Genomic DNA, 27,929 nt, shown 5'->3' on the forward strand with positions numbered 1-27,929 from the left:
CGTTTATTCCTGGTCTTCACAGTTCTGTGAGGTAGGCACGTCTAGAACCCCCATTTTACAAATGAGAAACCCGGGGCTCACGGAGGTCATTAACTAGCCAAGACTACTCATTCTTGAAGGACAGTCCAGGGTTCAAACCTGACACTCTGGTTCGCGTTTGTGCTTTCCGTGAAGAACTGCTATCTGGCCAATTTTAAACCGTCAGTACCGGCAACTGGGGAACTAATGGAAAAGGGAATCAACAAAACGGTCCACACCTCGTAAACAGGGCTGATACACCCGAGAAGCCTGATGTCCCAAGGGAGGGCAAACGAGACACCCGGAGGTGGACCCACCCCGGAGCCGCTCTGACAGACGCAGCCGCAGGCGGCAGAAGCGCTTCCGAGACCAATCCGCCGCCACAACATCCTTCATTGGGTCCCTTCCTGATAGCGTCAAATCGCGGGCGTCCAGAAGGAGGTGGGACTTCCGGGCTCGGTGGAGCCAATACCGGCCGCGCCGGAAGTACCTATTGAGGAAAGGGGGAGAGATACCGGGTGGTAGAAGACCCCGTTGAATCTTGTGTTCCACAGACTCCAGAAGAAAAATCGGGTGGTTTTTCATCCGCTAATTGTCAGGCTTTGTGGGCAGTGGGAAGCAGGAGTTGGGACATGGACAGCCGCTTGCAGGAGATCCGGGAGCGGCAGAAGTTACGGCGACAGCTCCTTGCACAGCAGGTCCGCGGCCCAGGGAGGAATCGAGAATGCGCGTGCGCGGTTCCCTTCTCTTCCTCCTCCCCCTCGTTCTTTTCTGTCTTTGCCTACGCGTTGCGGTGCTTACTTCCCTGCTTCCGCAACCCTGATCCCTAGGCCTACCTGCCTTTCTTGCTCTTAAGTGCCGCAGTACCTTGAATATTCTTCATCTGTGCCGCGGCCATTATGTTGCTAAACCGAACGCCACGATTGGTCCTCAGCAGCCATTAGGGAATGCGCGCCGAGTGTCCGGCGCCGGGCTCAAGGATGGGGAGACAAAGCTTTGGTCTTTGTAAATAAATTACCGTCGTTCGCGCCAGGGAAAGTGATTTGTTATCCCTTAAGTTTCTCTAAACTATTTAAATGGTCGTCCGTGTCAGGCCTTTCTTCTTAGTACCTAGTTCTTGAGATTGTGGCTTCCTTGTGAAATAGATTTATAGTGTTTTCTTTGGGATCATATCTAAAGACTGCATTAGAAGTAGCCCGAGTGTAAAATTTTAGTTTGCCCATCTTGTGTGTTGCTAAGTACTGTGTCTTCGTCATCACCCACTGCTAATACTTGAATTCTCTCTCTGTTTAAGCCACAGTAAACATTTGGAGTAGATATCATTGACGTCCCTTACCAAGTAATGAAACAGGCTAGAGAGGTTAGGTAGTTTTTGCCCCGTGTCACTCATCGCTAGGCCAGAAAATTGAATCCAGGTGAGTCTCTCCAAAGCTCGTGTGTGAATTAACACTTGATCAGGAGAGTACACATGCAGAAAATGCAGATGCACACCTTTACTTAGAGTCAGAGTTTGTGTTTCCCATTTCTACCGTTCATATCACTAAAAGTGATGGAGGAAATACTACGAGGTTTTAATGAGGCATCTTACTGTTATTTTTCAGTAATGAATCTTGGTTTTAGTAAATGAAAATTTGAAACTTATACTCTTATGATCTCATGAAAAGGTTTATGGTGTATATATATATGTATTAAATATATATGGTTATGGTGTATATAACCATATATGGTGTATATAACCATATATGGTTACGGTATTTATAGTCATATATGGTTATGGTATATATAGTGTTAAAAATGTGGGAATTGGAATCAGACCTGTTCTGTCCCTCTAGCTTTATGATCTGGGACAAATCAGGTATCTTTTCCAAGCCTTCTTTCTTGTACCTTCTTTTATTGTGTTGGCTTTAGAATATTCAGTAGCTTTGTTACCACCAAGTAAGGTTCTTATTTTTTAGTTTTTTTAGATTTTAGTTTTAGTTTAATTTTCTTTGACTCAAAATGCATTCATAAATGGTTACTTCTGTGTCTTATTATACACGAGGGGATCTAGTAAGCCCCTGGCAATTCAACTATGAATAAAAAATGGTCCATACCCTAAAAGAGCTTGCATAGTGCAAAAAATTTAATGATGGGTGCCTTTATTAAGTACCTTTAATGAATCAAGACTCTGCTAAGTTTTTATATACATTATCTTCAGTCCTGCAAGTCAGATGCTATTTGCATCTTATAGATGAAGAAAATAGAGCTCAAAGAGTTTAAGTTACATGCTGAAGTCCACAAAGTTTATAAAGTTGCAAGCTTGTAGTTTTAGGCTTTTCCATGCTCTTTCCAGTACACTAGTTGCTCCCTAGTCCTCTAGTTGGTTAGGAACTATTTCCACATAAGAAAGAATGTCTGATATAATCAATGACAGACCTCCACTTTTGCAACTAATTTCAGCCTTTCTTTCAATTGTTTTCTCTATTTGAACAACACAGATTACTCTCCAGAATGTGGTTTGTGCAATTTATACAATTTTTTTAAAATTGTACTTCTTTTTTTTTTGCCTTTATCATTTATTTTTTTATTTTTTATTTTTTTAAGATTTTATTTATTTATTTGACAGACAGAGAACACAAGTAGGCAGAGAGGCAGGCAGAGAGAAAGGGGGAAGCAGGCTACCTGCGAAGCAGAGAGCCTGATGCGGGGCTCGGTCCCAGGACCCCAGGATCATGACCTGAGCCCGAAGGCAGAGGCTTTAACCCACTGAGGACCCAGGCGCCCCTTGTTTATTTTTTAAAGAAAATTTATTTTTTTTCAGTGTTCCAAAATTCATTGTTTATGCACCACACTCAGTGCTCCATGCAATACGTGACCTTCATAATATCCACCACCAGGCTAACCCAACCCTCCACCTCTCCCCTCTAAAACCCTCAGTTTGTTTCTCAAGAGTCCACAGTCTCTCGTGGTTTGTCTCCCCCTTCGATTTCTCCCAACTCACTTCTCTCCATCTCCCATGTCCTCCATGTTATTCCTTATGCTCCACAAGTAAGTGAAAACATACGATAATTGACTCTGTCTGACTTATTTCACTCAGCATAATCTCTTCCAGTCTCTTCCATGTTGATACAAAAGTTGGGTATTCATCCTTTTTGATGGAGCCATAATACTCCATTGTATATATGGATCATATCTTCTTTATCCATTGGTCTGTTGAAGGGCATCTTGGTTCTTTCCACAGTTTGGCTGCTGTGGCCGTTGCTGCTATGAACATTGGGATACATATGGCTCTTCTTTTTACTACATCTGTATCTTTGGGGTAAATACCCAGTAGTGCAATTGCAGGGTCATAGGGTAGCTCTATTTTTAATTAAGGAATCTCCACACTGTTTTCCAAAGTGGCTACACCAACTTGCATTCTGTCCTCCTTCCTTTCTGATTTCTGTGCATCTCCTGTAGCACAGCTCAGGTCAGAACATTGTAATGAAAACTGTCTTGATCTCTCTGGCTAAGGGTCTTCTTCCAGCTGGTGTTCGTTGTCCTTACTGTTGAGTACACTACTTAACATTACTTATTGTTACACAGAATATAAATGTCAGCAACTTACACCTACTTTTTACTTAGCTATAGCTATGTTCCCAAAAAAATCGTATATGCTTTTAAATGATACCAAATTGTCGAAATTGTTAAAAGAACATATTTAGTGCTTCCATAACAGAAAATCTGTGATTTACATATTCCAGTCATTCCACAGATTTGTTTTTTGTTTTTGGAGCATGTGAGGACAATTATATATGTTAGCAGAATTTTAACTTAAAGCATTTCTAATGTAATACATTGTATTCTAATGTAGTAGGAAATCTAATTGGTTCATTAAAATATTGAGCATCTACTCTGAGTCAGGCATTATACAAGCTGTGAACATACAGATACCAAGAGGACAGCATTCATCTGCTTAGAGAACTTAGATGTAACTTGTGGAGCAGTAAACAAAAGTAAAGATAAAATAATTTAAGTGTAAAATAATCAGAAGTCATGTTAAAGGCCTTGAAACAATATGAACAGGAAGAAAGCAAAAGTAAGACCTAAAATAATTGAAAGTTGTGTTAAGTACTAAGACCCAAATAAGGAAATAAAAAGGAGAAAAGTGGAAGGAGGCTACCTATTCTATGCACTCCTTAAGGAAATCACTTGTCCTCATCTGAGACCTCAAGAGAGAGGAGTCAGTCATGGGAAGATTAGAAATCATTTTAACTATGGGAAGTAGATGTGTCTTTTAACTAATGAGAATAGGGTTCAGGAAGATTTTATGGGAGAGTTAAAAAGTCAGGAACATTTGATACATAGTAAGAGATCTGTCATTGAGAAACCTTAGGGGAGTCATGAAGTAGGCAGACTAAAAAGGCAGTGGTGATTGCTTAAGATCAAGCAAGGGACTTGTAGCTCTGATATTTTAGTATATTCCCTTTCCTGAGCTAAAGAGACTATTTAATGCAGATTTCCTCATGCCTTGCTTAAGAATATAAAATTGTCCCTTTATATAAAATATAAAATTGTCCCTCATGGCCTCATGTCCCTCAGTTCATTTGGCTTTTATTTAATCATTTATTTATTTATTTAAAAAATTTTTAAGGTTTTTTATTTATTTATTTGACAGACAGAGATTGCAAGTAGGCAGAGAGGCAGACAGAGAGAAAAAGGGAAGCAGGCTCCCTGCCAAGCAGAGAGCCGGATGCGGGGCTTGATCCCAGGACCCTGAGATCATGACCGGAGCCAAAGGCAGAGGCTTTAACCCACTGAGCCACCCATGCGCCCCCTGATTATTTATTTGACAGAGATCACAAGTAGGCAGAAAGATAGGCAGAGAAAGAGGCGGAAGCAGGCTCCTTGCTGAGCAGAGAGGCAGATGTGGGGCTGGATCCCAGGACCCTGAGACCATGACCCAAGTCAAAGGCAGTGGCTTAACCCACTGAGCCACCCAGGTGCCCCTTCATTTGGCTTTTAAAGATGTCCATGAACTGGGTGCCTGGGTTGTTCCGATGGTTAAGCATCTGTCTTTGGCTCAGGTCATGATCCCGGGGTCCTGGGATTGAATACCACATCAGGCTCCCTGCTCAGTGGGGATCCTGCTTCCCCCTCCCCATTTATCTCCCCTTCCTTGTGCTCTTTCTCTCACTCTCAAATAAATAAATAAAATCTTAAAAAAAAAAAAAAGATGTCTATAAACTGATCCCATTTTTTGCAGCCAGCTTATCTCAACTAGTTATTTGTTGTATTTTGCAGAACTTTCCTGACTGCCAAACAATTTGCATTACCATTTTTTAGGTATTATTAAAATTCAGTGTTGTGCCTATAAATCATTGTATAAAGACTTGGCTTGAATAAAACTGGATAAATATTTATTACAGCACAAGATAAATAAGGTATAATATAGGAGCTGATGGATACAAAGTGTTAATGCCTACCACTCTGTATATATGAGTATATATATATATATATATATATATATATGAGCTGCTTTTTTTGTTTTTGCTACTACTACTAAATTGTGTTTTTTTATTTACTTGAAAAGTAGAGGATGGCTAAAATTGTCTTAATTTCAAATACAACTGAAGGTATAAAATGCTTGCTAGCTCTCAGATTTGTTCCTAATTAACATGGTTTTGTTCCAAGGTATTTACTGTTTTTCCTGCAAGGTAATTAATCCACTTGCCTGCTGAAGGAGTTAGAGTTTGTTTGTTTTCAAATACCTGATATATTCAGTGTTGCTACTCAGGCAGGAAAGGCTATCCGGTGCTTTATGATCTAATTTTTGGTTTTTGTCCTTTCTCAGTTGGGAGCAGAAAGTGCCGATAGCATTGGTGCTGTGTTAAATAGCAAAGATGAGCAGAGAGAAATTGCTGAAACAAGAGAAACTTGCAGGTCAGTTGAATTTTTTTTTTTTTTTTTTTTTTTTTTTAGCGACATGTTAATATTGTGAAAGGGTTATTGTTTGCTTTTTAAAAAAATTTTATTAGAGGGCGAGCATTAGTGAGCTGGGGGGCAGAGGGAAAGGGACAAGCAGACTGCCCGCTGAGCAGGGGACCCCCCCCCCCATTATGGGGCTTACTCCCAAAACCCCAGATCATGACCTGAGCCAAAGGCAGACGTTTAACTGGTTGAGCCACCAAGGTGCCCCTGGTTATTGTTTTGACAAACAGATAATCCTAGGTATGAAGTGTGTTATGACAAGCATCAAAGTAAAGATTTCAGAAATACTGATTTTTGGTTTTTAGTATTCATGAACTATGAAACACTTTCTGAATATAGTATGTTCTCATTCATAAAGTATTTAGAATGGAATTTTAGACTAAGAATTAGCTTACACACCATGGATTAAATTGTTATATTTACAAATTCTTATAAAGAAAAACATACTTTACCCTAAAAGTGGTATTCATTTGGTAGTTCATAAAGCACTTCAGAATTTTTCAGGTTATTAATTTGAATATCAATTTTGCTCAAGGCAATTCAGAATGATATATAATATAGAAGTTTCTTTTTGCCATACATCCATTATAAAAGCTTATTTTCCTGTTTGGTTGCTTTCTCATAAAAGTAAAATACAGAATTGACAATCAGGTTGTGTGTTTTTTTTTTTGTTTTTTTTTTAATTTATAAACTAGATGAATGAATAAATACTGTTTAATCAGAAAAAATGTGCCTTGTTCTGTTTTTGTAAACTGTTATTTAATATTATTAATAGCTGCCATTTATACATCTTTCTATATATGTGTGTGACACTTCAGTTTTAATTTTCAGGGCTTCCTATGATACCTCTGCTCCAAATGCAAAACGTAAGTATCAGGATGAAGGAGAGACAGATGAAGACAAAATGGAAGAATATAAGGCAAGTAGAGAACAGGGCAATTTTCTGGTCAAGAAAAATATAAATCCTAACAATAATAGATTCTTTTTCTTTTAAATTTACTTTTATTATTTTTTTAAGATTTTATTTATTTATTTGAAAGAGAGAAAGTGCACAGAGGGAGAGTGCAGACTCCCCGCTGTGCAGGGAGCCCAACATAGGGCTCAATCCCAGGGGGTCATGACCTAAGCCAAAGGCAGACACTGAGCCACCCAGGCGCCCCACAGTAGATTCTTATCCAGGAAAATAAATTTAATGAAAGCTCAATTTTAAGCTTTGTAAAGTAAATGTCAGTAGCCTATGTATACAGGCATACCTTGGAGATACTATAGGTTTGGTTCCAGACCATCACAAAGAAGTGAATATCGCAGTAAAGCAAGTCAAGTGAAATTTTTGGTCTCCCACTGCATATAAAAGTTATGTCTACACTATCTTATAGTCTGTTAAATGTGCCGTAGCATTAACATCTAATAAAGCAAGATATATACCTTAATTTAAAAATACTTTATTGCCGGGATGCCTGCGTGGCTTAGTCAGTTAAGGATCTGCCTTTGGCTCTGTTCATAATCCCAGGGTCCTGGGGTTGAGTGCCACATCAGGTTTCTTGCTCAGCTAGGGGCCTGCTTCTCCTTCTGCGTGCTGCTCCCCCTGCTTGTGTTCTCTCTTTCTCTGACAAATAAATAAAAAAATCTTTTTAAAAAATGCTTTATTGCTAGCCATCTTTTGAGCTTTTCAGTGAGTTTTAATCTTTTTCTTTTTGCTGGTAGAGGGTCTTGCTTCAGGGTTGCTACAGTTTCCACATCAGTGTTTGCTGCTTCACCTTACACTTTTATGTTATGGAGATGGTTTCTTTCCTTAAACCTCATGAACTGACCTTTATTAGCTTCCAGCTTTCCTTCTGTGGCGTCCTTAGCTCTCTCAGGCCTCATAGAATTGAAAAGAGTGAGGGCCTTGCTCTAGATTAGGTTTTGGCCAAAGGGAATGCTATGGCTGGTTTGATTTTCTCTCCAGACCAATAAGCTTTTTCCGTATCAGAAATAAGGCTGTTTACTTTCTTACCATCTGATAAAAATAGTTTCATATGGTTTTTAAGAGAAATAAAATTGTCCCATTGGTGGTCATGTCTTTCATGATTTGAGCTAAATCCCAGTATTTACAGTATAATGAGATAAATAATATTAGACAATTCAGTCAACAAAATCAGTAGTTATAGACAGGTATTCATTGATGAGAATGAAAAGGAAATTTTTATTATAAAAATAACTAGGTAATGAAAAGCATGCAATGACTTCAGTGTTTGACTTTAATGATAATTTGAAAAATTATATCTTAGGGAAATGAAATATTTATATTGAGTCTTGGGGTGCTTGGGTGACTCACTTGGTTAAGCATCTGCCTTTGGCTTAGGTCATGATCTCAGGGTCCTGGGATTGAGCCCCACATCAGGCTCCTTGCTCAGCGGGGAGCCTGTTCCTTCTCCCTCTGCCTGCTGCTCCTCCTGCTGATGTTCTCTATCAAATAAATAAAATCTTAAAAAAAAAAGTTATATTGAGTCTTACTACTCAAGATATCATAAATACATAAAATATTCCTTATATACATAAAATGTCTTTAATCTTTTCCAAGGATGAATTAGAAATGCAACAAGAAGAAGAGAATTTGCCTTATGAAGAAGAGATTTATAAAGATTCTAGTACTTTTCTTAAGGTAAATAAATTTTCATATTATAAGTCTTCACATTTCAGCTCTATGCATGAAAAAATTTTAAATACTATTTTCAATATTTTTCAGTTTTTGAGGAATTATCATTATAAAATAAAAATTTTAAAATTATTCTTGAAATAATCTTCTGATACTTGGCTATTTAGGATGAGATAATGCTAAATCAATGTTTGTAGCCACTAAGGAGTATTACTGTCATTTTAGTTGTGTTTCCAAATATTACTAATTTTTAAAAAATGTATCAACTTCTATTTTATATGGCCTCATAATAAAAAATAAAGTACAGAGTTAGTGTATCTGCCATTAGAGTAAAATGCTCTTAATTTAATTTTGACTTTTTCTTTAGGGAACGCAGAGTTTAAATCCCCATAATGATTACTGCCAACATTTTGTAGACACTGGACATAGACCTCAAAATTTCATCAGGGATGTAGGTATGTTAGATTTGTTGGGAATATGCTATTGCTAATTCTTGATTACATGCATGTACTTTATCCATTTTGTGGATTATTTCTAACAAAATCATTTTTCCTGGCTTGGCTTTTCTAATTCCAGAATTATTTTTCCTGGCTTCCTATTTTCATTCTCCATACTTCTAGTATACCCTCCTTTCCTTCCAGCAGTGTTACTCACTCCCTTCCTTCCTTCCTTCTTCAGTTTGGTTCTGTGACTATCCTTGCATTTTTATTTTACCTTCATTTATTCCCTCTTTGGTGCTTTGCTTTTGTTTGTAGGCCTGATTTTCTCACCTATAATATTTTTTCCCTTGTCTCTAAAGAATTTAACATTTCATGCAAGCCGACTCTGTTGGCAACAAATTTCCTCAAATTTTTTTTTCTAGGAAAGTATTTCTCTTTCACTTTTGAAGAATAATTTCACAGAGGTTAGGATTCTTGGCTGGTGGTTTATTCCTTTCAACACTTTAAATATTTCACTCCAATCTTTTCTTGCTTGCATGTTTCTAAGATACTGGATATAACTGTTGTCTTTTTGTTTATCTTTCTATTTGTTCTTCTGTAGGCATGGTGTTTTTTCCCTCTGGTTTCTTTAGGATTTTTTCTTTATCTTTAACATTCTGTAGTTTGAAAATGATATGCCATAAATTTAGGGTTTTTGGCATTATACTGTTTGATAGACTCTCTGCTTTCTGGATTTGGTTTGTTGTCTGATATTAATTTGGAGAAATTCTCAGTCATTTTTATTTTAGAAATTTCTTCTCTTCTCTCTCTCGTTCTTCTGGTATTTCCCTTACACATATTATATCTTTTGTAATTGTCCCATGGTTCTTGTATTTTCTAGCGCTTTTTTTGTTGCTTTTTTGTTTTTTTCAGATTTTGTTCTCTTTGCTTTTCAATTTTTGAGATATCCTCAAGCTCAGAGGTTCTTTCCTCGGCCCCAGTTTACTAAGTCTCTCAAATGTATTACCCCTGCATTTTTAAAAAGCTTTATTGAGATAATTCATGTACCATATAGGTCACCCATTTTTAAAGGGTATAATTCTGGTTTGTTTTGTTTTGTTTTTAGTAAATCCAGTTTGTGCAGTCACTACCACAATCTAATTTTCATCTCCACTAAAGAAACTCAGTACCCATTACTAGTTAGTTCCCATGACCTCCTCCTCATCTGCCCCCAACCTTAAGTAAACATTAATTAACTTTCTATTTCTAGCCATTTGCCTATTCTAAACATTTCACATAAGTGGAATTGTACAATATGTGGTATTTTGTGACTGACTTCTTTCACTTGGCACAATATTTTCAAGGGTTGTTGATGTTGTGGCATAAACCAGTACTTCATTTATTTTGACTGCCAAATAATATTCCATTGTATGTATATACCACATTTTGTTTATCCATTCATTTGGGTTGTTTCCACTTTTTGACTGTTATAAATTGCTGCATGAATATTCATGTAAAATTCTTGTGTAAACATATGCTTTCATTTCTCCTAGGCATATAGCTAAGAGTAGAATTGTTGGGTCATGTGTTAATTCTCTGTTTAGCTTTTGGGGGAACTGCACAATTACTTTTCAAAGCAACTGTACCATTTGACATTCTTCCCAATAGTTTATCAGGGTTCCAGTTTCTTCCCATTTACTGTTATCTATCTTTTTAATTATAGCCATCCTAGTGGGTATGAAGGGATTTTGACTTGCATTTTCCTAGTGATGACTAATGATGTTCGGCATCTTTTCATATTTGTTGGCTATTTAAATACTTGGGAAAAATATCCAAACTCTTTGCCTATTTTTTAAGTGGTTATTTGCCTTTTTATTATTACATTATAAGAGTTTATATTCTCAATCCAAGTCTCTTTTTAGACATATGATTTGCAGGTATTTTCTCCCATTCTGTGGGTTGCCTTTTTACTTTCTTGATGGCATCATTTGCCATACACAAAAAATTTAATTTTGGTACCATCTGATTTATTATTTCTGTGTTGCTCACAAGCAACTCTTGAAGTAACTCTTGAAGTAGAAACTAATTTTAGTGTTTTCATGAGCAAAATTTAGCTGTAGCATAAAAAGTTATGATACTGTGAAGTGAAATAAGCCAGTCACAGAACAAATATGCAAATACTTAAGTACCTAATAGGGTATATGTAATATAAATACAATAAAGTAGTCAAACTCATGGAATCAGCGAACAGTGATTATCAGGGACTAGAAGAATGGGAAAATAGGGAATTGTTACTGAATTGATAAAAACTTTCAGTTATGCAAGATGAATGAGTTCTAGAGATCTGCTGTGTAGCATTGTGTTTGTAGTCAGCAATGCTGTTGACTGTAGTCAATAAAACTTTAAAAATTTGTTAAGGGTAGATCACATCTTAAGCGTTCTTATCAAACATGCACAGACACACACACACACACACACCCAGAGGAACACAAGAAAACTTCTAGAGGTGATAGATGTGTCTGTTGCCTTGGTTGTGATGATTTCACGGATGGATGCATATGTCTAAATTCATCAAATTGTGTATATTAAATATGTGTGTTTTTCTATGTTGGTTATACTTCAGTAAAGCTGTTTTTTATGATAGCTGTATAACTGAATTTCAGAATCCACCTTTATGTTTTTAAGATACGTATTTCCCCACAGCAAAGATAAAAGTACTTAGGAAACTATTACGGATTGAGAAGAACTTACATTTTCTGTTATAGAAGAGTGAGATCCGATTCTACTGTGATTAAAACCTGATTATAATAAAATCTTTAAACTTGTTTTATTTGCAGTTTGTTTTATAAGCACTGATTGAAGAGGCTTTAGGAAATCTTTCACTTTTACTCTTTGATATTAAGGTTATTAATGTCTGTACTTTTCATTTTTAAATTGAGATGCTTATATGATTTATATTGTTAGGAATATGTTTCTTGGGGTGAGGGGGGAGAAAAACCAAATAAAAGATTTTAGGAATCTTTGATATTCAAAGCCCTACTTATCCCTGTAGTTGCTAAAACAGGCATTATGCTGCTTTACCTAAAATCTCTTCTGAGCTCAAAGATGTAAAACATTTTTGAGGACATGGGAACAGTGAGTCTTGTGTCTTTAAGTACACTTTGTAGGACTTATATATGTTTTTTAAGATCTTAAGCCTCAAAATATATATGGGGATTTGGTTCATAATGACGGGGAGATGTGAAATCTTTAAAATTATAAATATTGATATAAGAAATACTCATAGTGAAAACAAGTTGTCTGGGAGGTGAGAGGTAGTCTACTATTAGGGACTCATTATCTTCTTTACTAGATTTGTTCTAGGGTTGTGTCCATGAGCCATAGCCAGTTAATTTAAGGTCATCGGCTGTGTTTCTCTCATCTCTAACTGTTCTTTGTTTCTTCCTATATGTAATCATAAGAAAGAAAATAAATACTCATTTTCTCTGCCTTTGATAACTACTTAAGAAGCTAAATAAAAACTTCAGTAATCACTAGCTTCTTAAGGAGAAAGAATTCTTTTAGCTAATAGAAAGGGGGAAGACCTGGTAGAAGGCAGTTGTTCTTTTCTTTCCCTTAAAACAGACAGAATGGCTTAACTTAATGCTATGAGCAGATTTAACTTAAATATGAGAGATTAAATGGTTTATTAATTTGGACTGAGCTTTAAAACATCTGGGTTTTTGCTTCCATGTGGGATTAGGGTCATTAGATATTAAATATATATGTGAAATATTTAAAAAATACTCAATTAACTTTTTTAAAAGGACACAAGAATAAAGTGGTGATTGTGTATTTTTGTGTTTTCCTGAGAGGGCTCATAACCTTTGAATTCACTGATACTAATTTCCATCGTATTGAAATTTAGTATTTACTATTTTTTGTCCTCAGGTTTGGCTGACAGATTTGAGGAATATCCCAAACTGAGGGAGCTCATCAGGCTGAAGGATGAGTTAATAGCTAAATCGAACACTCCTCCTATGTAAGTGTTTTTTTTCAGTTTTCATTCCCAACTTGGGCTTAAAATAGCAGTTCTTTTATCTTGTGGCCTTTCTGTTTGAAAAAAACTCAGCACCTATAATGTTAACAAACTTTCCCTGTGTATGGTAAAATAGATTCATTTGACATTCCAGTGCTGAGTACTCTCATTTTATTTTATTTTTTTATTTCCTAGATAATTTCTTTAAAGTGTTTCTAAATGTTTTCTTAGAAAAATAATTCATGTTTGTTGTATCTTGAGTTTCTTAAAATGTTTTTGAATGACTTTTCCTTTCAAAAAGCAGTTTATTTGTTGAAGGAATTTTAGAAAACTTAGATGAAGGAAAAGAAAAAGTAAAGGTTAATTATAACAGCATTCAGGGATACTAGTCTTAACATACTGAATTATGAAAGTTCATTTTAACCTTTACTAAACAGAATAATATTTTCCTCAAAAATGTGTAAAAAGTCTTTGAAATTGGAAAATCTACTTAATTCACATTTAGCTTACTTTGAACATTTTATACATTTAACAATTTGCTAAAATATATTTTTTTAGTGATTAGAAGAACCACAAAGAAGTCCGAGTGTGTGGAGAAAAATATTAGCAGATTCTAACATTCATCCAATTTAAAAACCTGTTAAAGTGTTTTGTATTTAAATTATTTTAACACTATGTATAAAAAAAAAACTTTCAGTAAAGGCTAGTCGTAATTTATACTGTGTGGCCAGAAAAGGCTATTAATATAAACAATTCTACTAACAGATTGATAAAAGCAAATTATACCCATCTTTAGAAACAATTTTTTAGAAGGAGGCTTTTAAAGCTAACAAATAGTTTTTCTAACTTAACAATTAAGAAAAAATAATGTGGTAGTCCTTAGGAGATTCAGATGATAACGAAATGGGGCTCAGAGACTTACACTCATATGGAAGTATAAAAATGAGAGAAGTACACTCTTGATGTACATAAGGGAATTTGATTTTATTTTGTAGTGTGATTGTAGACATCTTGTAGAGAAGAGTGTTGGTAGATGGTTTACTGTCTATACTGAGGAAAGATACTCCTGCATAAAAAAGGTATTCAGTAATTAGTTTATGATTACTTTGTACATAGTGTTTAGTAATATTTAAGAAATTCCTTTCATTCTTATCTGTAAGGTATTTGAAAATCTCTTAGTCACTTTTTATGCCTTAATCAAATAGGTACTTACAAGCAGATATAGAAGCCTTTGACATCAGAGAACTGACACCTAAATTTGATGTGATTCTTCTGGAACCCCCTTTAGAAGAATATTACAGAGAAACTGGCATCACTGCTAATGAAAAATGCTGGACTTGGGATGATGTATGATGAAACTTTCTACATTGTAATTATTTCTTTTTCAATGAATATTTATTTGAGAAGATTATAAATATTCCCCTATTTTTAGGAATCATAAATATATAATATATAATGTGGCAGAAGATCCAGGGTACATTGACAGTTTTACACTATCTTTGGTCTGATTATTCTTTTTGGGGCAGAAGTTGAAGAGGTAGTGAGTAAATAGTCTGTGGAAGACTTACAGTTCCAGTCTTAAGAGTCCTTGGATGTATAAGTAGGAGAGTGTAAAGCCAGAATGACTGGTAATTCTTTCTGCATTTGCTTAGTTTTAGTAAACATTAGAGTATTTTTTATATATATACACACACACAGATACATGTAAAACATGATTTCTTTTTAAGGAACTTACAGTATAATAGATAAAAAAGATACATAATTTCAGTATAATATAATTGTCATAAAATCACATTTTCCTAAATAAAATTAGGCAAGCTGGTAACTTCAGTCAGTTACATAAAGTTATCTGTTTTTACTGATCAATAACAAAAATAAATACTTACTGAGCACTGCTCTGTGCTTGGCAATGTGGTAGGTAACTGGAGATTCAAAGGTGAATAAACCCTGGTTCTTGGACTTAAGGAGAATGTAGTTTAATGGGATAAATATTGACCTAAACAGATAATTGCATTATTATTTTGTTAGTTCTATAACAGAGGACTGCACAAGATGATCTGAAAAAAACTAACCAAGCCTTGGAGGAGAGAGTACATGAACAAAGAGGAGGTGACACATTAACAGTATAAATACTAGTTGTAATTGGCCAGATAAAGAAAGGAATAGGATGGTGATTCCAGATGGAAAGAACAGTAAGAGCAGAAGGGATGGAGACAAAGAATATCTGGTTTGTAGGTTGATGTTAGAACATAGATTGGTCCTTTCTTGAGATGATGTCTTCTTAGAAGCTTAAACTTTTATCCTGAAGAGGGACGCCTGGGTGGCTCAGTGGGTTAAGCCACTGCCTTCGGCTCAGGTCATGATCTCAGGGTCCTGGGATCGAGTCCCGCATTGGGCTCTCTGCTCAGCAGGGAGCCTGCTTCCTCCTCTCTCTCTGCCTGCCTCTCTGCCTACTTGTGATCTCTCTCTGTCAAATAAATAAATAAATCTTTAAAAAAAAAAAAAACTTTTATCCTGAAGACATTAAGGAGTCTTTGAAGGGCTTTAACCGGTTTAGTTCAGTGGTCAGATTAGTGTGTGGAGTATGGACTAGAGGAAAAGTCTGGAAAGGGGAGAGCAGATAGAAGACCGTTGCAGTAGCCTAGTTAGGAGATGAAGGGACCATAAATAGGGGTAATGGTAGTAAGAATAGAAAGGTGATAAATTCAGTAATGTGTAATAGGTACTGTGGTGAGCTCTCATGATTGGAATGAGGGGGGAGAGTTAAGGATGATATGAAGGTTTAAGTCTTGGGATAGGTGGGTTGATTCTTCACCAGTTGAGAAAGAGTGAATTTCAGAAGAGCTGGATTGGAGGGATTAGATCGTATTGAACGTGTTGATTTTGAGGTATATGTGAGACATCGATGTGGAGGTTGTAATAGGAATATATCATTCAAAGGACAGATCTGTGGCTCAAAATATAGATTCAGAAGATGAGTGCATCAAGCCTATGAGAATAGACGAATTTGTCCTAAAATAGTGTCTTAACTAAGATAATATGTGGATTGACAGTAAAGCCTCAGGAAACTTTTACGTTTAAGAGGCACATGTAAGGGCGCCTGGGTGGCTCAGTGGGTTAAGCCGCTGCCTTCGGCTCAGGTCATGATCTCGGAGTCCTGGGATTGAGTCCCGCATCGGGCTCTCTGCTCAGCAGAGAGCCTGCTTCCCTCTCTCTCTCTCTGCCTGCCTCTCCATCTACTTGTGATTTCTCTCTGTCAAATAAATAAATAAAATCTTTAAAAAAAAAGGCACATGTAAAAGAGTATTAATGTCATAGGGGCCATGGGAATAGGGAATTTTAAGGAAAGAGTAGGCAGGAGTGTTGAGCACAGAAGGAAGGTTGGGAAAGGAAAGGACTGACATCTGTCAAGACTGGTGTTTCGTAGGAAACGGTGCTGCATCCTTGCAAGTCCTCCTGGGTTAATGATAGTTAACATCTATTATTTAATCTTCAGGATATACCTATGGTTTTTCCTCCTTGAAGCTTTTCCTTTCATCTCAATCCCTCAGACATTTTTATTTACATATTTATAGATATTACCACTTTGAAAAGGTTTTTCCCACCCTCTGATAATAAATGTAATTTGTACTTACTGAAATTCAGAAAGGTAACAGTATATAGTATTCTAAAGGCGACGCAAAAGACATAATACTCTCGATATTTATTGCTGGGAATTTTCCAGATAGGTTGCACAAATTTACGTTCCTTCCAGTTGTGTTTAAGAAACATCTATGTAGCCATATATTCATCAAAATTGACTAGTAATATAAAAACAATCTTTGTGACCTTAATCAAAGGAAAGAAAATTGAAAAAAAATCTCATTATGTCTGATTATTATAGTTGATCCTTGAACAATGTGGATTTGAACTGCATGATTTCAGTTATACATGGATTTTTTTACAGAAAAGTGTAAATATATTTTCTCTTCCTTAGGATTTTCTTAGTAACATTTTCTTTTCTCTAGCTTACTTTAAGTATAGAGTGTAAATACATATAACATAAAATGTGTTAATTGTTTATGTTATCGGTAGGGCTTCTAGTCAACAGTAGGTGTAAGTAGTTAAGCTTTGGGGAGTCAGAAGTTATAGTCGCATTTTTATGGGGGGTATGACTTGCTGCCACTAACCCCTGCATTGTTCATGCGTCACCTGAAACTAGGCTGAACTTTATTTTCTCTGGCCAGTCTCTAAGGTTTGGTGAGTAAAGGCACAATAGCTTCAATTATTTGTGACAGACTAATAGAGTTTTTGAAATAAAGGAACTCTTTTATATGTATATTCTTGATTTCAGTTTAATTTTACTGAACAGCTCTGGCTGGCATAGTTGAAATGTTTTGTCTGGCCCTTGAGCCCTAAGTTCTTAACCTTTATGTGATAATATACTAAAGAAAGTGCCAATAGTTAAACCAATATATAAAATGTAAATAAGAAAGAGGATTTCACAGGTATTCTCTTTTACATTAGAGAGTCAGTAGTGGTCAGCACATTTTGGCAAAGAACATAAGGACCTATTTAAAATACCAACAATTAGCATTTAGAACTGCAGTGTCAAGAGAATAATTTGCTTAATGTTCTTCACTAATGTGTGACATCACTTATTTTTATCTATTTCATCTATAAACATGTAGGAATATGTGTGTGTGTTACATAATTACTTATTCATATTCTTAATGAGAGTATTAGATGAGAGATTTCAAGATTTTAAAAAGTCAGAATATAAAACTCATTAGGTTTATACATATTGTCACTTATATCCATTATTACTGTCAAATAATATTTTTCTTTTTAGATTAAGTTAGAGATGGTAAGCTTATAACTTAAATGGATCTGTTACTAAAGTTAATATTTTTTAGGGACACCTGGGTGGCTCAGTGGGGTAAAGCCTCTGCCATCAGCTCAGGTCATGATCTCAGGGTCCTGAGATTAAGCCCCACATCAGGCTCTCTGGTTGGTAGGGAGTCTGCTTCCCCTTCTCTCTCTGCCTACCTCTCTGCCTACTTGTGATCTCTGCCTGTCAAATAAATAAATAAATATTAAAAAAAAATAAGTTAAGATTTTTTAAATAAATGAAACATAAATATTTGCTTAAACTATGGTCTCTGAAACTTAACTGTGGCGGAAAACTGGAAGAAAAAGAATATCATATAAAATGGTTGGTTTTACAGTTTTTTATGTGACTGGAAATTTACAGATTTAATTATTTGAACTTTTTTTCAGTGTGACACAAAAGGGAAACACATATACAAGGGAACCACATATAAGGGAACAACACATACAAAGGAAACAACACATACAAAGGAAACAAAATTATACATTAATTTTTGTTGCAAGTTTTTATTTAAATTCCGCTTAGTGTACATATAGTATAATATTAGTTTCAAGTGTAGAATTTAGTGATTCATCATTTACATACAGTACTCAGTGCTCATCACAACAAGTGCCCTCCTTAATGCTCATCATCCATTTAGCTTATCCCCTGCCCACCTCCCGTCGTCAACCCTGTTTGTTCTCTATAGTTGAGTCTATTTTATTTTTGCCTTTGTTTGCCTTTCTCAGTTTTTCCCCTCCTATGTTATTTGTTTTGTTTCCTAAATTCCACATATGAGTAAAATCATATATTTGTCTTTCTCTGACTCATTTTGCTTAGCATATTCTGTAGCTCCATCTGTGTCATTGCAAATGGTAAGATTTCATTCTTCTTTTTAATGGCTGATTAATATTCCATTGTAAATATATCTCACATCCATATCTCTTCATCAGTTGATGGACATTTGGGCTGTTTACATAGTTTGGCTATTGCTGATAATGATGCTAGAAACTTTGGGTGCATGTGTCCCTTCAAATCAGTATTTTTATATCCTTTGGGTAAATACCCAGTAGTGCAATTGCTGGATCGTAGGGTAGGGTAGTTCTAGGTTTAACTTTTTAAGGAAACTCCGTACTGTTTTCCAGAGTGTCTGCACCAGTTTGCACTCTCACCAACAGTTAATAAGGGTTCCCCTTTACCTGCATCCTTGCCAACACCTGTTTCTTCTTCTGTTGTTAATATTAGCCATTCTGACAGGTGTGAGGTGGCATCTTATTGTAGTTTTGATTTGTATTTCCCTGATGATGAGTGACTTTGAGCATCTTTTCATGTGGCTTTTGGCCATCTGTATGTCTTCCTTGGAAAAATTAGACTATTTTTTGGCATTTCAGACTTAATGTATACATTATAATGAGATGTGCATATTGGTTTATTTTATATAGAACTTATGTAAATACTGGAAACCAAATCTTCCCCAAACATTTGTTATATTTCATTTTAATTTTGCTCCTAATTTGGGAGTAATTTAACCTCTTCCTATTTCAGTTCCTTTTTCTATAAATCATGAAGGGCTGCTCTCAAGCTACATCTTATAGAATTCCTTTAGTCTATGAATATGGTCCCCCCCGTAACCTTTTTCTGTAGAAATCGTGTGTGTGTGTGTGTGTGTGTATGTGTGTGTTTGTTTGTTTTCTTAATATAGAATAAGAAAATAGAATAATTTGTAAGGATAAAATTTATTTGCTAATGAAAATTAGTACATTTAAAGAACACATCTGCTTAAAGTCCTGATAAATCTCAATGGTTGTTTTTTCGGATTTAGGATGATTGGGTAAATGTAGTATTGTTTTGGTTTTCCACAGATTATGAAGTTAGAGATTGATGAGATTGCAGCCCCTCGATCATTTATCTTTCTCTGGTGTGGTTCCGGGGAGGGATTGGACCTTGGAAGAGTGGTAAGATGGTTTTCTTTAAATTGGATTTTTAATTCATAAGAAAAAATATAAAAAGTTTGAAGATAGATGTTATTCTGTCCTTTGTTTCTTGAACAGTTGCTAAAATACTCAGAAGGAAAAAATATGTTCAGAAAAGAATGCATGAAAGGCAGTACTCTTCAGTTAATTAGCACTAGGGTTCAATAAGTCCCAATATAATTTGTTACAACTTCAGAACGGTTTAGGCATTTGAAACTGCAGCTCAAAAACAGGGTGCTTAGTATCATTTGCTACTCATTATGAGTAGCTAGAAGGTACTCTTCTGAATAATATTAACTTCTGAATTCCACATAAAAACCAAAACAAATTGGAAAAATAACATGGCATCTGGAACGCATGGTTTGAATGATCAAATGAGAGTGAGAAAGAAGTTACATAACACCTGTATTTATTTTAAGCATCTTGTATTTCCTGTATTTCAGGACTTTATTTTTCTTATTGCACTTATTTTGGATTTCTAAATGGAAATAAAGTAGCATATGCCTTTTTATCTAAGAATCATGGGAGCATGTGGCTACGTATTAGAAGGCTTCATTCAGTTTTAGTCTCAGTTCTGCTGTCTAGCAATGAAACTTTTGGCAAAGAGATTTTTACTGTGGTAGGTTTCAGTTTCTTCACTTGTTACTAGATGACACCTTCCATTTTTAGGATATATTTTGTTAGACAGCAGATAATCTCACTTAAGGCTAGTAATTTTCGGAAGTGTCCATTTGACAGGTGAAGAATTTAAGTAGGATTATTTTGAGATAAATTTATGCTAAAATCCTGAAATTCTGCAGTTACTTTGTATTCTTTATATAAATAACAAGTTTGAGACTGTTAGATACATCCTTGCTTGTGTTGTTTATTAATTCCAATGTAAGACTATAACTGCATTCCAATTCGGTATCTATTTTTTGCTGGCACCTCTCCAAGAAGCTCTGGAAAAACTAAGAAAATAGAAATATACTATATGTTTTTATAGGTATGTTGGTATTTACCTTTTATAGCTGCTAATGTCTGGCTTTGGGCTTGCCTTCCACCTCCCAAATTAGGTTGAAAATGATTGGGAGGTTTTATTGTATTTGTTTATGTCATATTGGTGAAAGCAGATTTTGGCCAAAAATTACTGCAAAAATAATTTAGCATTAGAAATACTTAACAGGCTTTTTGTTAAATTGATTAGGGCATGAGGTTTTAGACCCTTGTGGTTTATAATGAATATCCAGTGCAAAACAAATAATTGGTGACAGGAACAGATACTGATCTTGATATTTGAGATTTTAAAATAAAAATCCAAGTTTCATTTTGAGGTGTTTCTCACTTTACACAGCAAGGGCATTCCTGAAATGACCAGTACCAACAATATTCTACTGCACAGTTTAGTTATTTTCCCCCTACTTTCCTTTTAGATCATTTGGGGAGGGGGTATATCTTATGTTTTTATTCCCACCAGCTATGCAGCACATGTATTGGGTAGTGGGCCCTCATTATGCCACTCTAAGCAGTGTATTAGCAAGTATTTGTTACATATTCTTATATAACAGATTCTAGGACACTAAGGGTCAGATCTCTATTTTCTAGATTGTATAAAGATGAAAGTACAGTTTTATCCAGTAATGAGCTATACACTGAAGCTGAAGTTGTTAATGTTAAATATATAAAGATAACGCAAGACTCTCATTTGAAAAGAGGCTATCAATTAAAATACTTTCCGTAGTTTTTAGCTTTGTCAGAGGATAGAAAATTGAGGTGCTAGGAATCAAATTATCTGTTGAATTTTATGATTAAAGAGGGGGCTGAGTGTTTTATGATTTAAAACCCCCTTTCGGGGCACCTGGGTGGTTCAGTGGGTTAAAGTCTCTGCCTTTGGCTCAGGTCATGATCCCGGGGTCCTGGGATCGAGCCCCACATCGGGCTCTCTGCTCGGCAGGGAGCCTGCTTCCCCCTCTCTCTCTGCCTGCCTCTCTGCCTACTTGTGATCTCTGTCTGTGAAATAAATAAAATCTTAAAAAAAAAAAACCCAAAACCCTTTCTATTGATTCCTGTGGAAGGTAGTATTAAAGAATTGGAATATTAGTAAAATTATGTGTTTTCATATTTAACTTTATATATTATACTAATTTCCAGAATATGTCTATGCATTCTATATATTGGCTGCTTAAAGACTGGTTTTTCATTTTTCTATTTCTGAATTAAAAATTACTGTCACATCTTGGAATTTAGTGTCTCAAACCTCTAGGAAGTTTTTTTAGTGCTGGTTGGTTATTTTAACTTTTGTTTATTTCTTTTAACTAAGGCTTTCTTTTTTTAAATTCTTTCTAGTGTTTACGCAAATGGGGTTACAGAAGATGTGAAGATATTTGTTGGATTAAAACCAATAAAAACAATCCTGGAAAGACTAAGACTTTAGATCCAAAGGCTGTCTTCCAGAGAACAAAGGTATTGCCTTTACTGTTTTGTTATTTTTATTTTCATTATTTTCCTTCAGGCTTTTCCAAATGACTGTATACTATTTAATTTTGGTAGAAAGGTTCTTTTCTTAGATTTGTACAAATGGCATTGAATGTTATAATAGTACATCCAGCTTAATTTTAAAATATTCACCTTGTTATCTCAACCTTCACTGTGTTAGAGAAGGTAATATGTATTCTTGTGTGTTCCAAACTGTTGTAATTCTAAGTCATTATGGACTTTTGGTGCCTCTGACCCCCCCAGATTTTTTCCCTTTCCCTGGGCCCAGAAAAAAGAGATGGCAGCAAGACTCTCACAGCTGGTTGGCTTAGAGGGATATTTTTATCCTCCCAAAAGAATCCTAAGAACCTACACAAGAACCCCTGAGAACATCTGCTCCATAAAACTGCCCTGTTACTTTAAAAGTTTGTCCTCCATTCTTTCACTCTTTAGGGAGCAACTGGTAGGAGAGTCTTACTTATTAAATCTTTCCTAGACTGGAAAGTTCTTTTCAAGGAACCTAAGTTACCCTTGCCATAGTTCATGGAGTCAAGTGAGAGATTAAATTTATTTAACCCATATGCCTGCCATTTAGATTAGAGGAGGTCAAAAAAACAAAAAAGTAAATTGATTTTCTCATTTTTTTATGTTGAGTCATTAGAAGTCTGTATACATAATTAAAGTCCCCTTTCCATATAAAAAGACCCATATCTTATATATCATTTTGATCTTGAATCATATATGAAGCCCATTATAACATCATCTCAAGATTCTAAGGTCAAGTGTCATGCTTCCGTAACTGGAGAAAACAAGTTAATTATTTAGTGTTGCAGAGGAAAAGACTCTGTGGTCATTGACACAGTTCTAAAACATCATGGCCCCCAATTTGATACTGTCATGTCTAGCTTCCCTGGCAGTCTTCTCACATCTGGAAGTCCAGTTTTCCTATTGTGTTTTTGCCGATAGAACTCTTTCCCACAGATTTGGAGAAATGAAGTTTGTTTTGGAATTTGGGACATTGGAAATGTATAATGTTAGGAAATAAGACTGCTGATGAAGAGAATAATTGGTCTGCTCTTGATTTTATTTAGGAACACTGCCTTATGGGGATCAAAGGAACTGTTAAGCGTAGCACAGATGGGGACTTCATTCATGCTAATGTTGACATTGACTTGATTATCACAGAAGAACCTGAAATTGGTAATATAGAAAAGCCTGTTGAAATTTTTCATATAATTGAACATTTTTGCCTTGGTAGAAGACGCCTTCATCTATTTGGAAGAGATAGTACAATTCGACCAGGTAGGACCTTAGAAAATCTTTTAAAAACTTTATCACCCCTGGTGATATAGGTGTCAAGAAATAGTATACAGTGCTGTGTTAAATAAAATTCTTGTGATGTGTTTGATTCCTCTTGCTGTACTTCAGATATGCCAAACTCATTCTTACCTCTTCATGGTCCTCTACTTTCATTCATACACCTGACAACCTTTTCTCACAACTCTTGTCTAAACTGGCCACCTTCCCCTTAGACGCCTCCCCCACAACTTTTCCTCCTTCCAACACGTTCTTTCCCCTTACTCTGTTTTCTTTTTCTTCTTAACACTTATCATTAGATGAACTGCAAGTTCATTTGAGCATATGTTTTAGTCAGTTTCTTCAGCGTACAGTCTCATGGAAGGCAAATAATGTCTTACTTACTTATTTCTACCCAACATTCAGATGATTCAGTAAATAACATGTTGAAGAAATGCGTAAGTGAATAGTTAAATAATCCCACAGAAAATAACCATACATTTGTGAAGTACAGATCTTGGCTTAATTAGAAACTAAAATACCTAAGCTTGTTTGCTTACACGTATAGTGGTGTTGTCTTTTCAAAGTTTTAACTTTTTATGAAACCAATATAATGTGAATTTACTACTTTGAAAAAAAAATGAGTAGAAAATAATTAGACTATTATGGACAAATTTTTTCTTAAAAGGACAGTTTTTATGTACAGAGTGTTATTGAAATATTAGTATATTCTGTTTTATTGATTTCTCAGAAAATATAAAAGTAGCATTGCTTTATTCATAATATATAAAATCAGTCTCTTTGCCTCAGCATGTTAGAAATCCAGTTTAAAGGTGAAAAGAGCCAGAATCTTGTTTTGAATAGCCTACATTTTATAAAAAGTAAAAAGTTAAAGAACTTAGAATAATTGGCCATAAAAGTACCTAAGAATTTAGAAGAAACTCGGATTTTCATTCTAAAAAAAGTAATCCTTGGGGCACCTGGGTGGCTCAGTTGTTAAGCATCTGCCTTCGGCTCAGGTCTTGATTCCAGGGTCCTGGGATCGAGCCCCATATCAAGCCCCACATCGGGCTCCCTGCTCAGCAGGAAGCCTGCTTCTTCCTTTCCCACTCCCCCTGCTTGTGCTCCCTCTCTTGCTATGTCTCTCTCTATCAAATAAAATCTTTTTTTAAAAAAGCTATATCCTTTAAAAATGTTAAAAAAAAATCCTCAAAGTTGCCTTAACTTATGTGTATGACATAATCCATCCCTCTTCTCTCTCCCTGCCCATCAGCTACCTCTGTGTGCTCTGATGAGCAGAGTAACTTGAAGATATTTCAGTTGTAGAAACTCATGGCCTCAACTTTCATGAAATTATGTAAAATAGTAAACAAAGTAAATAGTTGAAAGATCAGTCTTTATTGAACATTTATAGTTAATATGTGGTTTTTCCCATTCCAGATGCAATTTAATCAGAAATCACCCTTCTTATAAGCTAATTTGTATAGCAATGTAGCTGACAAAATTACTTTTGAATACCTATAGAGGTACAACATGTAATGCAAATTCTGAGAAATTGTTTTTATATACTTCATTTAAGATGTATATTTGAATTGATGTTGAACAATGTAATTTTTAGCAGGTTGAAAGGATAGAATGGGCACAGAGGTGGGGTTTTATGTTTTGTTTTCTTTTACATTATGATGTGTTTTGTTATTTTTTAAGATTTTATTTATTATTTGAGAGAGAGAGAATGAGAGGACGAGAGAGGGAGAGGATCCGAGGGAGAAGCAGACTCCCTGCAGAGCAGGGAGCCTGATGCGAGAGAAAGTCCTGGGACTCCAGGGTCATGACCCAAGCTGAAGGCAGTCAGTTGCTCAACCAGCTGAGCTACCCAGGCGCCTCACATTATGATGTGTTTTTATTTATATTTTCAGAGGTGGAGATTTGTATGGAAACAGTTATATCTATAGTGATTTTTTTACTCAAATGAAGTAATGGAAAGCATTAATGAAAAATGTGACTGGAAATTTAGTTCAGGTTTCATCCTAAAAGACATTAGATACCATATATATGAATCTGTGTTTTGTGGAGAGTCCTAAAAGATTAGGCAGAGAAGTGACCTATTTTAGTTTGTTTTAGGCTTTCAGAGGGAGGAGAGGCAGGGAGAGCATTACAAGACTGACATTTGAGGGTGACAGTAGGCATGGAAAATGGAAATGAACAGGAGCAACATGGTAGTGGTTGCGTTTCAGTTACCTGTCAGCTGGATTAGTCTTGTGGTTGGGAAGAGTAGAGGCAAAAGTTGATTCCAGGATTTTAATCAGAAAACAGTGGTATCATTTCACAAGTAGGAAGGTTAATAAAATTTATTAAATTTTCACTGAACCCAAACTCAGTGTAGTGTGTAATTTTTTTTCTAAGTGCTGCTCTCACAGAATGTGAAATGTGGATGGAGATAGTAAGGAAGATATTTTACAGAAGTTAACAGTCATGAAGATGAAATAAGATGAAATCTGTATAATGACTAAATGTTGTGTGTTCTGTTAAAAAAATACTGGATGAGTGATAGGGGCATCTTTATTTTTAATTTTAATGCATTTTTAAAAATGCATTTGAAGATTTGAAGTAGCTCCTAAAGAATTAGTAAGAGAAATGGGAAAAAAAAATCTTTCTTTCCCTCTATTTCAGGCTGGCTTACAGTTGGACCAACTCTTACAAATAGCAACTATAATGCAGAAACCTATGCATCCTACTTTAGTGCTCCTAATTCCTACTTGACTGGATGTACAGAGGAAATTGAGAGACTTCGACCAAAATCACCTCCTCCCAAATCAAAGTCTGATCGGGGAGGCGGAGCTCCCAGGGGTGGAGGAAGAGGTGGAACTTCTGCTGGCCGTGGCCGAGAAAGGAATCGATCTAACTTCCGAGGCGAAAGAGGTGGTTTTAGGGGGGGCCGTGGAGGAGCACACAGAGGTGGCTTTCCACCTCGGTGACTTTTTAAGACACTGATCTGTTAATGCCTCTATATCTTCTTCACTGTAGTTTGATTTCCAACTGGGGGACTTTTTTAGCATTCAGTTCCGGCTTGCACTTTGCTTTAATTTCTCTAAGCTGCAGGAATATCTTAGCCAATCTCCCTCGCAGTTGTTACACATATTGTGTAGTTTTATCCAGGAAAAACAGGTCATCCTGCCTTCAGTCATGTGCATGTAACTTAACAGTGCAACAAACACCTTCCTTTCAGAGACTAATTTATTCTGATAGATTCCAACTAATTACAGAGGCTTTTGCCTTTTAGAAATAGTTTAAGTGAACAGTGAAAAAGACCCAATCTGTAGTGTCATACTAGTGCCAAGAGCAGTTGATAATAGGCATCCTACCACTGCTGTCGTGGCAAATGGAAAGCTGTTTGGGAGCCTTGATAGAACGGAGTTGGAACAGATGGTTAACTTCTGTCAAAGTTTTAACATTTTCCTGATGAAACAAAGACTTTTTTTTTTCTTTTAAAAAAATCTTATACTCAGATATAATTTGAATACTACTGAAAAATTGAGAGAATTTGAACAAAATCAGCTCCTCCTAAATCCAAATCTGATAGGGGAGGTTGGTGCTCCCAGCGGTGGGCAGAGGAAGAGGTAGAATTTAGTAGGCAGACTTAAAAAGAGAGAAAAAGTTCATCATAATTTCAGTTGCAGGTGACTGTTAATCACACTTCTTAAGAGGCGAAGGAGGACAAATATCCAAGTGCTAGAACTTTGGTGTAGACTTGGATTGACCTTCAAAGCAGCTTCATATATTCCTTAGCAAAGTAAAAGAAACAAGGCAACAACAGAGAGAACTGGTTAATCAGGTGTTTTGAGAATAAAGTATTTGGTGATGAGGAAATGACATCTTTAAACTTGTTATGGAGAAAACAGTATTAAAAACCAATTACAGAAGACCCTCAACTTAAAACAGCTTAGAAAATGGAATTGCAGTTGCCTTTTATTAAAACCATATGGTGTGTTGTTTTTAAGAGCCTGGTTTTGCAGATCGGTTGTTGTATAAAGCTTTCTTCTGTCATTTCTCTTCCTATACTGTAACTCATGTTTTAAATGAATTTGATGAATGAAATAACCATTATTGTTCTTGAAAAATATATTTTTTATTTTGTGTATGATTTTTCTAATGAAACTTTAAACCCTTGAAATGTGGGAGTCTGTTTTCTGTAAGTGGATTTGCCTTTGTTACCAAATGAAAAAGGACTGACTTAAGATCAGACTTTTGTTTTGGTCTTTGATGCATTTTAGTAGCCATTCTCAGGTTTTCATTGGCTCATGTTATACCTAAAGTG

The 27,929-nt window shown here is 35.7% G+C and overlaps 1 protein-coding gene across 1 annotated transcript; it reads left to right on the forward strand.

Annotated features, from left to right (window-relative positions):
* The first annotated feature begins 585 nt into the window (after positions 1-585).
* METTL14 (methyltransferase 14, N6-adenosine-methyltransferase subunit) lies at positions 586-27,849 on the forward strand. The gene is made up of 11 exons (XM_004748009.3): positions 586-716; positions 5,831-5,919; positions 6,799-6,886; positions 8,531-8,611; positions 8,973-9,060; positions 12,955-13,045; positions 14,248-14,389; positions 19,754-19,846; positions 22,190-22,306; positions 23,410-23,620; positions 26,285-27,849. Exons 1-11 carry the CDS (start codon positions 651-653, stop codon positions 26,587-26,589), a joined length of 1,371 nt encoding a protein of 456 aa, XP_004748066.1. The 5' UTR covers positions 586-650; the 3' UTR covers positions 26,590-27,849.
* The last annotated feature ends 80 nt before the right edge of the window (positions 27,850-27,929 follow it).

Source organism: Mustela putorius, unplaced genomic scaffold, assembly GCF_011764305.1.
Source record: "Mustela putorius furo isolate JIRA1106 unplaced genomic scaffold, ASM1176430v1.1 tig00001215_pilon_pilon_pilon, whole genome shotgun sequence".
Lineage (NCBI taxonomy): Eukaryota > Metazoa > Chordata > Mammalia > Carnivora > Mustelidae > Mustela > Mustela putorius.